The 12,133-nt window shown below is 42.9% G+C and overlaps 1 protein-coding gene across 2 annotated transcripts; it reads right to left on the bottom strand.

Moving 5' to 3' along the window:
• Window positions 1–2,163: 2,163 nt before the first annotated feature.
• Window positions 2,164–6,804, bottom strand: ripply3 (ripply transcriptional repressor 3). 2 transcript variants are annotated; one of them, XM_060833209.1, is made up of 4 exons: window positions 6,584–6,804; window positions 6,152–6,260; window positions 3,069–3,127; window positions 2,164–2,864 (listed from the first exon to the last, which is right to left on the bottom strand). In XM_060833209.1, the coding sequence occupies exons 1-4, from the start codon at window positions 6,682–6,684 to the stop codon at window positions 2,657–2,659; spliced, it is 477 nt and encodes a 158-aa protein (XP_060689192.1). In that variant the 5' UTR covers window positions 6,685–6,804; the 3' UTR covers window positions 2,164–2,656. The 2 variants fall into 2 exon arrangements, with proteins under 2 accessions (XP_060689192.1, XP_060689193.1); XM_060833210.1 differs by having other exon boundaries at window positions 6,152–6,218.
• Window positions 6,805–12,133: the final 5,329 nt, after the last annotated feature.

The following is a 12,133-nucleotide window of genomic DNA, read 5'->3' as shown; positions in this document are numbered from 1 at the left end:
ATTTAAACTGAGTTTGGCACAAAGCTTCAGGGACTGGTGCCATGGCTAGTCAGCACACTGTTTTCATCTCTGGTAACTCAGTGGGAAGCTAGGAAAGTGATTGCTGGGCCTCTCACTGAAATATTTATATCATTGATAGTGCCGGAAGACTGGAGGCTGGCTAACATGGTGCCACTTTTTGAGAAAGGTGGTAAGGACAAGCCAGGGAAAAATAGACCAGTGAGCCGGACATCGGTTGTGGGCAGGTTGTTGGAGGGAATCCTGAGGGACAGGATGTACATGTATTTGGAAAGGCAAAACCTGATTAGGGATAGTCAACGTGGCTTTGTGCGTGGGAAATCCTGATTCACAAACTTGATTGAGTTTTTTGAAGAAGTAACAAAGAAGATTGATGAGGGCAGAGTGGTAGATGTGACCTCTATGGACTTCAGTAAGGGGTTTGACAGATTTCCCACGAGCCACTGGTTAGCAAGGTTAGATCTCATGGAATACAGGGAGAACTAGCCATTTGGATACAGAACTGGCTCAAAGGTAGAAGAGAGAGGGTGGTGGTGGTGGAGGGTTGTTTTTCAGATTGGAGGCCTGTGACCAGTGGAGTGCCACAAGGATTGGTGCTAGGTCCACTACTCTTCATCATTTATATAAATGATTTGGATGTGAGCATGAGAGGTGTAGTTAGTAAGTTTATAGCTGTAACCAAAATTGGAGGTGCAGTGGACAGTGAAGAAGTTTATCACAGATTACAAAATGGGATCTTGATTATATGGGCCAATGGGCTAGGAAGTGACAGATGGAGTTTAATTCGGGTAAATGCAAGGTGCTGCATTTTGGGAAAGCAAATTTTAGCAGGGCTTGTACACTTAATAGTAAGTGACAGAGACCTTGGAGTGTAGGTTCATAGCTTCTTGAAAGTGGAGTCACAGATAGATAGGATAGAGAAGAAGGCATTTGGCATGCTTTCCTTTATTGATCAGACTATTGAGTAGAGGACATTGGTTAGGCTACTGTTGGAATATTGCATGCAATTCTGGTCTCCTTCCTATTGGAAAGATGTTGTGAAACTTGAAAGGGTTCAGAAAAGATTGACAAGGATGTTGCCAGGGTTGGAGGATTTGAGCCATCGGGAGAGGATAAACAGGCTGGGGCTGTTTTCCCTGGAGCGTCGGGGGCTGAGGGGTGACCTTAGAGGCTTACAAAATCAGAAAGGGCATGGATGGGATAAATAGACAAAGTCTTTTCCCTGAGGTGGGTGAATCCAGAACTAGAGAGAAAAGATATAAAAGAGACCTAAGGGACAACTTTTTCACGCAGAGGGTGGTATGTGTATGGAATGAGCTTCCAGAGGAAGTGGTGGAGGCTGGTATAATTGCAACATTTAAAAGGCATCTAGATGGGTATATGAATAGGAAGGGTTTTGAGGGATATGGGCAGCTGCTGGCGGATGGGAATAGATTTGGTTGGGATATCTGGTTGGCATGGGTGGGTTGGACTGAAGGGTCTGTTTCCGTGCTGTACATCTCTATCATTCTCTGACTCTATCTAGATTTGAATTCTAGGGACAAATCAGTTGTATTTTGTCTGGCTTTAAAGTATGCTTTGAAAGGTCTACAAAGTTGCTTTGCAAATTTAATAATCTCCACATAAGTACCTTGTATCATGTGAGATGTCACACTGGCAGATCCTATAAATTATAGAAATATCACAGAGGTCACTAGAATAATGAAGACAGAGCTGCTTTGCATTTGATTCATGTTACTTAGCAACTTTGGATACATACTGGGTGCAGAGGAATTTGATTTCATTTCCTAACAATATTGGATTGCACGGAACTGGTTGATAATGCTAATAGCAGTTCTTAAAAATTCATATCAGATGTAAAACATTAATTCTGTTTCCTTTTCCACAATGTTACCAGAACTATTGAGTTTCTCCAGCAAGTTCTGTATTTTTTTTCTCTAATATCAACGGATGCCACCTTTATAGTCATATTTCCAACTGTTTTTAAAATCTGTTTTCTCTTCCTTTCTGGTGTGCTATCATAAGAAAAAGGGGTAGAACTCTCCAGAAGAACTTTTACTTTGGACTTAGGTTGTGTCTTATTTCTGAATTCAGGGTGCACATAGAACTGGAGATGCTGTAGAAACAATATCTGTGAAGTGAAAACACTTTGTACCAATGCTATAATTTTATTGAAAATTTCCAGAGATTCTGTTGTGTGTGCAAGATTCAAACCCAGACCCTTGCTGTGTGAGTCATTGCACCACCTACAGGCACTGACATACACGTATAATGTTATACAGTACCAGCTAACAAGTTATTTTAAGACTGGTGTCATATAATACTTTGATTTAGAAAGTCCCTGCTTGCGAGGTACTCTGGATTAAATTCTATCCCCATGTGAAAAGTTCATATGTTAAAGTTCTTAAAGTAATAAAATAAATCGTACAAAATATATTCACATACACACACACACACACCACAGTGCAAACGTGTCATTGGATTGCTGTGGTATACAAATACCTAACTGAGTTACAGTTACAAATGAAAGCAGGGAGCGGAAAGTTGAGTTGGCCTTTAGTTTTGTGGTGGTCGTATCACTTTCTGAAGGCAAGATTTTTCCGCTTTGAAGCTGATTCATCTCCTCCTCTGTCTCTTTTCACTGTTTCCAAAACAACCGCGCTGTTTCCGGGGTATTTTCTGATTCTGAGCCACAGGACATGAGCTCGTCCTCCTCCTCCTCTTCTTCCTCTGTATCAGAATCGTCGTTGTAGAAATGAATTGTTGCCTGCACAGGGAAGCTGGCTAGAACCTTCTCTCCCATGTGGTGTAGATAATGTTCTGCTTTGGATCTGGGTAGGTATAGTCTAGAAAGAAATCCACGTGTTAACAATACGGCCAGGACTTTCAGTTAAAGCGACTTTAACAAGCTTCACTGTTTTACATCGAACTGGTAAAATACAGCTATATGCCTTGAACTGCAGTAAGGGATTTAAAAAAAATAATGAAGATTACAGGCAGAGTTTGACAGTAGAAACAAGAATGATCTAGTCCTTCTAGTCCTTACCCACCTGACTGGGTGCTGAAATCCCAAGGGTCGCCTGGTTTCAGAGGGACTCTCACAACCACGCTGTACAGAGTAAAAAAAAATCAAATTATGAGCTTTGGAACTCATCGGTATTCGCGAACTTCCGTCTGAGTGCACGTTATCATAAGCAGCCACTCCGCAAAACCAGACCCAGCCCGTGGGTAAATCTGGAAGTGGCTGAAATGCATGCCTAATTGATGTATTGTATAATGTACCGTGATTCCAAACAATCGAAATCCCAGCTCTGCGGTTTAAGACAGTGATCGTGCTAATGTGGATTGACTAAATAACGAATAACAACTGTTTCAAATTGATCAGTGTTTTGTTTCTCTCTCTATGACCTTATGCCTCCTTTTTGGTTCAAAGTGCATCACGTCACTACAGTGCTATGTGCAGTACTTCATACTGTGGAACCTTACCTCTAAACCGTTATGACTCATTTGATCAAGCTGCTTTTACCTTCAAAATAATTCTCATTTCGCATCTCAGTCCAAACCAACTCAGGCACATTGCCCTCGTTCATCCTTATTAATGGTCTCGGTCTTTCACCCATTGTTTTTTATGAAGAATCACGAAACCTTTTAGCCGGTTAGTGGTGTAATATAGTTGTTTCATTGAGCTGGTCTTTGAAATAAGGCAAATCCATTTATGTGTTTAAAACAGCAGACAGCATCCCTGACTGCACAGGTTATGGTCATTTTTGTACCGACGTTTTTTCCTTATAACTGTCTGCTCAAACTTTAAACTGAATCGGAATCTGAAACAATGTAATTGATATTTAACAACTTAAATGTAAATATTGGAGGAAATACGAGGGGACAGCTTGTTTTCTCCATTGACTGTGAATGTGAGTGGGAGGGAACTCAAATACATCCAGCGTCTATTGTAACTGGTTGAGTTATTCCTAACCTATTAATGGATAGAAATACATAGATCTAAGTTACAAGTGGTCTCCGTGTAGGAATCTATCCATGGAGGTGCTGTACGAATCAAAGGCGGTTATTTTGATTGACAAGGACGTGAAAATAACTAAATGCTGGATCTGCACAATAAAAATACAGATCTAATTAGTGGCTACCTCCAGTCTGTAAATATGCGAAGGGGCAGGAGTAAAACCGCTCTCCCATTTGGACATGATGCCATCTACACACACCATACTCTATATACCACATTGTCTAAAAAAATGAAACTATGTACTCTCCTGGGAAATGAAAAAAAAGACAAGAAACATCCGTGGCTAAATCAGAGGGAAAAAATGTTGTGAAATTCCTCCCTAGCCTGCGAAGGTAATCAGACAAATTCCTGAAGACCACACTGATTTAGTACTCAGTCAACCCATTTCCTCCTAAAGCCTGAAGTTTTGACCAGCCTTTTCCGAATAGCTGCGGTCAGTCCACATCTACTGAGGAGCCATTGCAGCGATCAATGACTTTTAAATAATCTTTTGCACGTATCTAGTCTAACTCTACGCTTTAATACCAAATACACGGGACACTCCTCCAATATCCGCATAGCTTAAAAAATGACTCCTCACACCACAGAATCGAATCCCTGGACCAAATTGAGATTTCAATTTGATCCGTCCCTCCCAAGTTTATATTTGTTTAAAAGTAAAAGAAACCTCAGTCCCCTGGCTTGAGAATTTAGAAGATACAGTCTCAGGAGCTGAGGTGATTATTTAAGGCTGAAATCTATTAAACGCTGGCCTTTCAAGTTATCGAGTCATAATGGTGGTGTTGGGGCGGGGCGGGAAGCGGGGATATTTTCACAAGTGGGTGAATTGAATTGAAACTGAAGATCAGAGATAATCCTATTGAATAGCAGAGCAGGCTCTAATGGTCCTACGGTCTATTCCTGCGCCTATTTCGTATTTGCTTATGTCTTGCCTCTGAACATTTTCTGGTGTCATCCACAAGGGCCAGAACTGGATACCGTTCGTTTGATGGACCTGGATCGAGGACTCGAGAGGGGAGGTTGTTACTCCTACTTTGAACCTAATGGTCCTGGCAGTACATCCCAGCGCTCGATTTGCATCTTTGGCAACAGTTTCCCGACAGTGGTCATGGATCTGCGATCATTCATGAGCCATAACCTCAGTTTCTTCTGTTGCTCAGCCAGCTTCAGTATGTTACCCTGCATGGTCTAAATCTGCTTGGGATATCCTTTGCTCACTTACATAATGTTATGCCTGTCTGTTTGAAAAGACATATACTACCAGCCGGTCAATTCCCTCACTATGTCTCGGTCCTAATCCCTCCCCCCCAGTATATTATTCCAAACTTGTGAATCATTCCCCTAGTACCTTTCTGAATAATGGTGACAAATGGCAAAGTTAGAAAGAATCCATCCTATTACCCATTCTCTCTCATTGATTGTAACCCCCAATGCCATTACCCTCTGCATATGCGGATGCAGCTAATTATTTATCTATTCTCAGATCTACGGCTAAACTTCAACATTACTTAGCATCCTTTCGTGAGACATTTTATCTGGGGTTATTTGACCATCTATCTACAACTGCATAGCCTGCCCAAAACATTCAATCACTTTGAAACATAGAAAAGTTTAGATACGTTTAGAAATACAAACGATTACTAATTGATATGCAGACTGGAGATACAGAGAATACTGGATTTAGATTGTAGAAATACTAACCGAAAACGCTGAAAGGTCGCAGTGTAAACAGAAAGTGTTGCTTATACATAAAATGGAAATGCAGGCAGAAAATGGTCTATATAAGTAGCCCACAGGCAAACGGAAAGTTGTGGGTGTATATAACGCAATAAGATATAAAACGTGTTTAAGCATGTTGGATATGCACAACGGATTAATGGGTATTTGAAAATGCAAAAATATATTTTGCAGTTATGATGAAACGCTCTTTTCTCTGATAATGACAGACGTGGTGTGTTTTGCAGCAACATTTTTTTCATTTTGTTCTAGACTTTATCTCAGTATGAGCTGTGGGAACCTCCTGTGAAATCTGATTTCATCCGAAATCCCAGCTCGGTTTCAGGTGCAATTATCACAGCGATTACAGGTGCGGAAGGAGAACCTCTTTCTTACCGAGCTCGGCCTCTGCTTTTCCGCGTCTCGAGCTGTCATCACCCAGGGTCTCCACCACCCCGAGGAACTGCACACACAGGAGCAAAGCGACAACATTACCGGGGCGGCGCTGATTTAACAAAAATGCAACCCGGGAAAGGAAGAAAACACAATTTCATGCAACTTCTATGTGGCAACATTGAACAGGGACAATTCTGTAAAAACAGATTCCTAGGCGACTTAAAATTGCAATACTCGACCACATGGTACTCGAAATTAAAAGCTCCTAAAATATTCTTAAATTGTTTTCGTCTTTCGGAACTGACCAGTTTATTTAAACTAGTAAACGTTACATTTTGACGCCGGAATTCAAACGCTTCGCTTTAATCTAACAGGTTTAAACTCTTGTTTAAATGGGAATGTTTCAGTAGAAGTTACAACTCGCCCGCTTACTTGTGAGCTTGCTCTGGATTCCGTGTTTCTGCTTGGCGTCCCCTGCAGCACTGACAGGCCAACCTCACTTTGGCCCGGACACAGTAAAGTGCACTGTCCATCCTAGAGTGACTTCAGCCAGCCAGCCACAGAGTCCCGGCGACAAGTGACATCTCCTCCTCCAGCCAACAGGCCTTTATCTGAGCTCCTTCTACAGGACAAATACTCACCCGCCCCGAGGGGTCGAGGGGGAGGAGGGCGTGTGCTTCCGTTTGGCTCACGGCTGTATCTCTGAAGGAACGCTGACAATTTGGCCGGGAACTGTTCATATCAGAGGCTCTTTGCTGAAGCCGGCGATTCTAAGGCAAATTTGTTTTCTACATTTTCAACTTTACAGACAAATCCACACATTAATCGGAAGCACCTTCTTGCAACAAATTGGTCTTCAAAAATCATGTTCACTCCTGACATATTCATAACCAGAATCTCATTCAAAATATAATAGTTTTGCTTTTGGACTCCTCCCCCCCCCCCCAACCTCCAGTCTTCACCTTGGATTTGTAGATTTCTGCTCATCCCCCCCGCAGCAAGGTACACCAGCCCACTAAATATATCTGTCTAGCATCAATAATCAGATGTAGTGCACCAGTCCCTGTCCTCAGGCACATCTCATTAACAAAATACTTGTTTTCATTTTGAACCGATATAACGATAAGATGTTATAGTTCAATGTTGGACCCGAACTGTCCACTTGATAGTGCTCAGATACGTGATCAAATGCATGACCATTTTCACTGCACTCGAGTTACAAGAATTTAGGGCAGCACAGTGGCTCAGTGATTAACACTGCTGCCTCACAGCGCCAGCTTGGGCGACTGTCTGCGTGGAGTTTGCATATTCTCCCTGTGTCTGCGTGGGTTTCCTCCCACAATCCAAAGATGTGCAGGCCAGATGAATTGGCTATGCTAAATTGCCCATAGCGTTACATGCATTAGTCAGGGCAAATAGAGGGTCTGGCTGGGTTACTCTTCAGAGGGTTGGTGTGGACTTGTTCGGCTGGAGGGCCTGTTTCCACACTGTAGGGAATCTGATCTAATTCAGAAAGACTGAGCTAGAATAGCTAACACATTTACAGAGACAGCGCTGAACACATTCTGGATGAAGGGCTTATGCCCGAGAGTCTATTCTTCTGCTTCTAGGATGCTGCCTGACCTGCTGTACTTTTCCAGCACCACACTCTCAACTCTGAACACAGAAGCAGACAATCCTTAAGATCAAGATGAGGGAGCCTCACTTAGGGTCATAGACTCATAGAGATGTACAGCATGGAAACAGACCCTTCAGTCCAACCCGTCTGTGCCGACCAGATATCCCAACCAATCTAGTCTCACCTGCCAGCACCCGGCCCACATCCCTCCAAACCATCCAAATGCTTCCTAAATGTTGCAATTGTACCAGCCTCCACCACTTCCTCTGGCAGCTCATTCCATACACGCACCACCCTCTGTGAAAAAATTGCCCCTTAGGTCTCTTTTATATCTTTCCCCTCTTACCCTAAACCCTCGAGTTCTGGAATCCCCGACCCCAGGGAAAAGACTTTGTCTATTTATCCTATCCATTCCCCTCATAATTTTGTAAACCTCTATAAGGTCACCCCTCAGCCTCCGACGCTCCAGGGAAAACAGCTCCGGCCTGTTAAGCCTCTCCCTACAGCTCAAATCCTCCAACTCTGACAATATCCTTGTAAATCTTTCCTGAACCCTTTCAAGTTTCACAAATCTTTCCGATAGGAAGGAGACCAGAATTGCATGCAATATTTCAACAATGGCCTAACCAATGTCCTGTACAGCTGCAACACGACCTCCCAACTCCTGTACTCAATATTCTGACCAATAAAGGAAAGCATACCAAAACGCCCTCTTCATTATCCTATCTACCTGCGACTCCACTTTCAAGGAGCTATGAACCTGCATTCCAAGGTCTCTTTGTTCAGCAGCACTCCCTAGGACCTTACCAGTAAGTGTATAAGTCCTGCTAAGATTTCCTTTCCCAAAATGCAGCACCTCGCATTTATCTGAATTAAACTTCATCTGCCACTTCTTAGCCCAATGGCCCATCTGGTCAAGATCCTGTTGTAATCTGAGGTAACTTCTTTGGGATAAAACTTGATGTGATAGTTACTCACAACTGGAGGGAAATCATCAGCCTCTCAAAAATCTTGCTATCCTTGGCATCCCAGCAGGTTAACTTCTGTGGATCTCTTTGGGCTCACATCTGAAGGTGATGTCTGCAGTAAGCCGAAAAATTTCTCTCGCCTCATTTATGCACATCACCACTTAAAGGCAAATTGTACAAATCTACAATGTATTCCAAATAGTTTTGACTTAAAATAAGGTACCACAAGGCTGCAGTGAGTTGCACAAGTTCCAAGATGCACTTAACGTGTTCCAACAGTAGACGATGTTGCAGTGAGCAGCAGTAATGTAGATATAGGTATTCCTGATGAAGGGCTCTGGCCCGAAATGTCGAATTTCCTGTTCCTTGGATGCTGCCTGACCTGCTGTGCTTTAACCAGCAACACATTTTCAGCTCTGATCTCCAGCATCTGCAGACTTCACTTTTTACTCGAAGTCACAGGGGTAGCAAGGGATTGGTGTTAGTGGGGGTGGGGTTAGAGTTACAGAGGGGTGAGTCAGAGCTTCACTGAGGGCTAGGGTTAGTACAGGGTTAGGAGGAGCATAGGCAAGAAAGTAGCTTATAATTAGCAGGTATAAGACCATAAGATTTGGAGTAGAATTAGGTTATTCTGCCCATTGAGTCTGCTCTGCCATTTGATAATGGCTGATACATTTCTCAACCCATCGCCAGCCATGGATAAGGTGCTGAAAGACTGGAGGTTGGCTAATGTACTGGCATTCCTTAAGGAAGGCTGTAAGGAAAAGCCAGGGAATATAAACTAGTGAGCCAGATATCAGTGGTGCATAAGTTGTTGGTGGGGGTTCTAAGATTAACACACATTTGGAAAGGCAAGGAATGATTAGAGATTGTCAACATGACTTTGTGTGAAATCATGTCTCACTAACTTGAATGAATTTTTTGAAGAAATGATAAAGAAGATTAATGAAAGCAAAGTAGTAGACATTGTGTGTATGGACTTTGGCAAAGCGTTTGACAAGGTTCTGCATGGTAGACTGGTTAGTAAGGTTAGATCACTTAAGTTCCCGAGAAGCTATCCAATTAGATACAAAATTGGCTTGAAGGTAGGAGCCAGAGGGTGATGGTAGATGGTTGCTTTTTGGAGTGGAAGCCTATGACCAGCAATGTACCACAAGGATGGGTTCACTGTCACAGAGTCATAGCGATGTACAGCATGGAGACAGATCCTTCGTCCAACCCGTCCATGCCGACCAGATATCCCAACCCAATCTAGTCCCACCTGCCAGTATCCGGCCTATATCCCTCCAAACCCTTCCTACTCATATACCCATCCAAATGCCTTTTAATTATGCAATTGCACTAATTGCACTAGCCTCCATCGCTTTCTCTGGCAGCTCATTCCATACACGTACCACCCTCTGTGTGAAAAAGTTGTCCCTTAGGTCTCTTTTATATCTTTCTCCTCTCACCCTAAACCTATGCCCTCCCCGACCCCAGGGAAAAGACTTTGTCTATTTATCCTATCCATACCCCTCATGATTTTGTAATCCTCTATAAGGTCACCCCTCAGCCTCCAACACTCCAGGGAAAACAGCCCCAGCCTGTTCTGCCTCTTCCAACAACTCAAATCCTCCAACCCTGGCAACATTCTTGTCAATCTTTTCTGAACCCTTTCAAGATTCACAACATTCTTCTGATAGGAAGGAGATCAGAATTGCACGCGATTTTCTAACAGTGACCTAACCAATGTCCTGTACAGCCGCAACATGACCTCCCAACTCCTGTACTCAATACTCTGACCAATAAAGGAAAGCATACCAAACTCCTTCTTCACTATCCTATCCACCTGCGACTCCACTTTCAAGGAGCTAAGAACCTGTACTCCAAGATCTCTTTGTTCAGCAACACTCCCTAGGACGTTACCATTAAGTGTATAAATCCTGATAAGATTTGCTTTCCCAAAATGCAGCACCTTGTATTTATCTGAATTCAACTCCATCTGTCACTTCTCAGCCCATTGGCTGATCTGGTCAAGATCCTGTTGTAATCTGAGGTAACCTTCTTCGCTGTCCACTACACCTCCAATTTTGGTGTCATCTGCAAACTTACTAACTATACCTCTTCTGCTCGCATCCAAATCATTTATATAAATGACGAAAAGTAGTGGACCTAGCACCGATCCTTGTGCCACTCCACTAGTCACAGGCCCCCAGTCTGAAAAACACCATCCTCCACCACCATCTGTCTTCTACCTTTGAGCCAGTTCTGTATCCAAATGGCTAGTTCTCCCTGTATTCCGTGAGATCTAACCTTGTTAACCAATCTCCCGTGGGGAACCTTGTCGAACGGCTTACAGAAGTCTATATGGATCACATCTACTGCTCTACCCTCCATCAATCCTCTTTGTTACCTCTTCAGGATTTCCCACGCACAAAGCCATGTTGACTATCCCTAATCAGGTTTTGCCTTTCCAAATACATGTACATCCTGTCCCTCAGGATTCCCTCCAACAACTTGACCACCAGCGATATCAAGCTCACTGGTCTGCAGTTCCCTGGCTTGTCCTTACTACCTTTCTTAATTAGTGGCACCATGTTAGCCAACCTCCAGTCTTCTGGCACCTCACCTGCAGCTATCAATGATACAACTATTTCAGTAAGAGGCCCAGCAATCACTTCCTTAGCTTCCCATAGAGTTCTAGGGTACACCTGATCAAGTCTTGGGGATTTATCCACTTTTATGCATTTCAAGACATCCTGCACTTCCTCCTCTGTAATATGGATATTTTCAAGATGTCACCATCTATTTCCCTACATTTTGTACCTTTCATGTCCTTTTCCACAGTAAATACTGATGCCAAATACTCATTTAGTATCTCCCCCATTTTCTGCAGCTCCACACAAAGGCCACCTTGCTGCTCTTTGAGGGACCCTATTCTCTCCCTAGTTACCCTTTTATCCTTAATGTATTTGTAAAAACCCTTTGGATTCTCTTTAACTCTATTTGCCAAAGCTACCTCATGTCCCCTTTTTGCCCTCCTGATTTCCCTCTTAAATATATTGCTTTTCATTATTTATATAAATAATTTAAATATTCATATAGGAAGCATAATTAGTAAGTTTGCAGATGATATTAAAAATAGCTGTGCACTGGCCAGTGAAGAAGACTATTTCAGAGTACAATGCAACCTTGATCAGATGAGTCAATGGGCTGAGCAACAGATAGACATTTAATTTAGATAAATTTGAAGTGTTGCAGTTTGGTGATGCAAACCAGGACAGGACTTATACAACTAATTAGATTAGATTACTTACAGTATGGAAACAGGCCCTTCGGCCCAACAAGTCCACACCGACCCACCGAAGCGCAACCCACCCAGACCCATTCCCCTACATTTACCCCTTCACCTAACAC

Source organism: Hemiscyllium ocellatum, chromosome 12, assembly GCF_020745735.1.
Source record: "Hemiscyllium ocellatum isolate sHemOce1 chromosome 12, sHemOce1.pat.X.cur, whole genome shotgun sequence".
Classification (NCBI taxonomy): domain Eukaryota; kingdom Metazoa; phylum Chordata; class Chondrichthyes; order Orectolobiformes; family Hemiscylliidae; genus Hemiscyllium; species Hemiscyllium ocellatum.
This window is presented reverse-complemented; position numbering and strand designations above follow the sequence as displayed.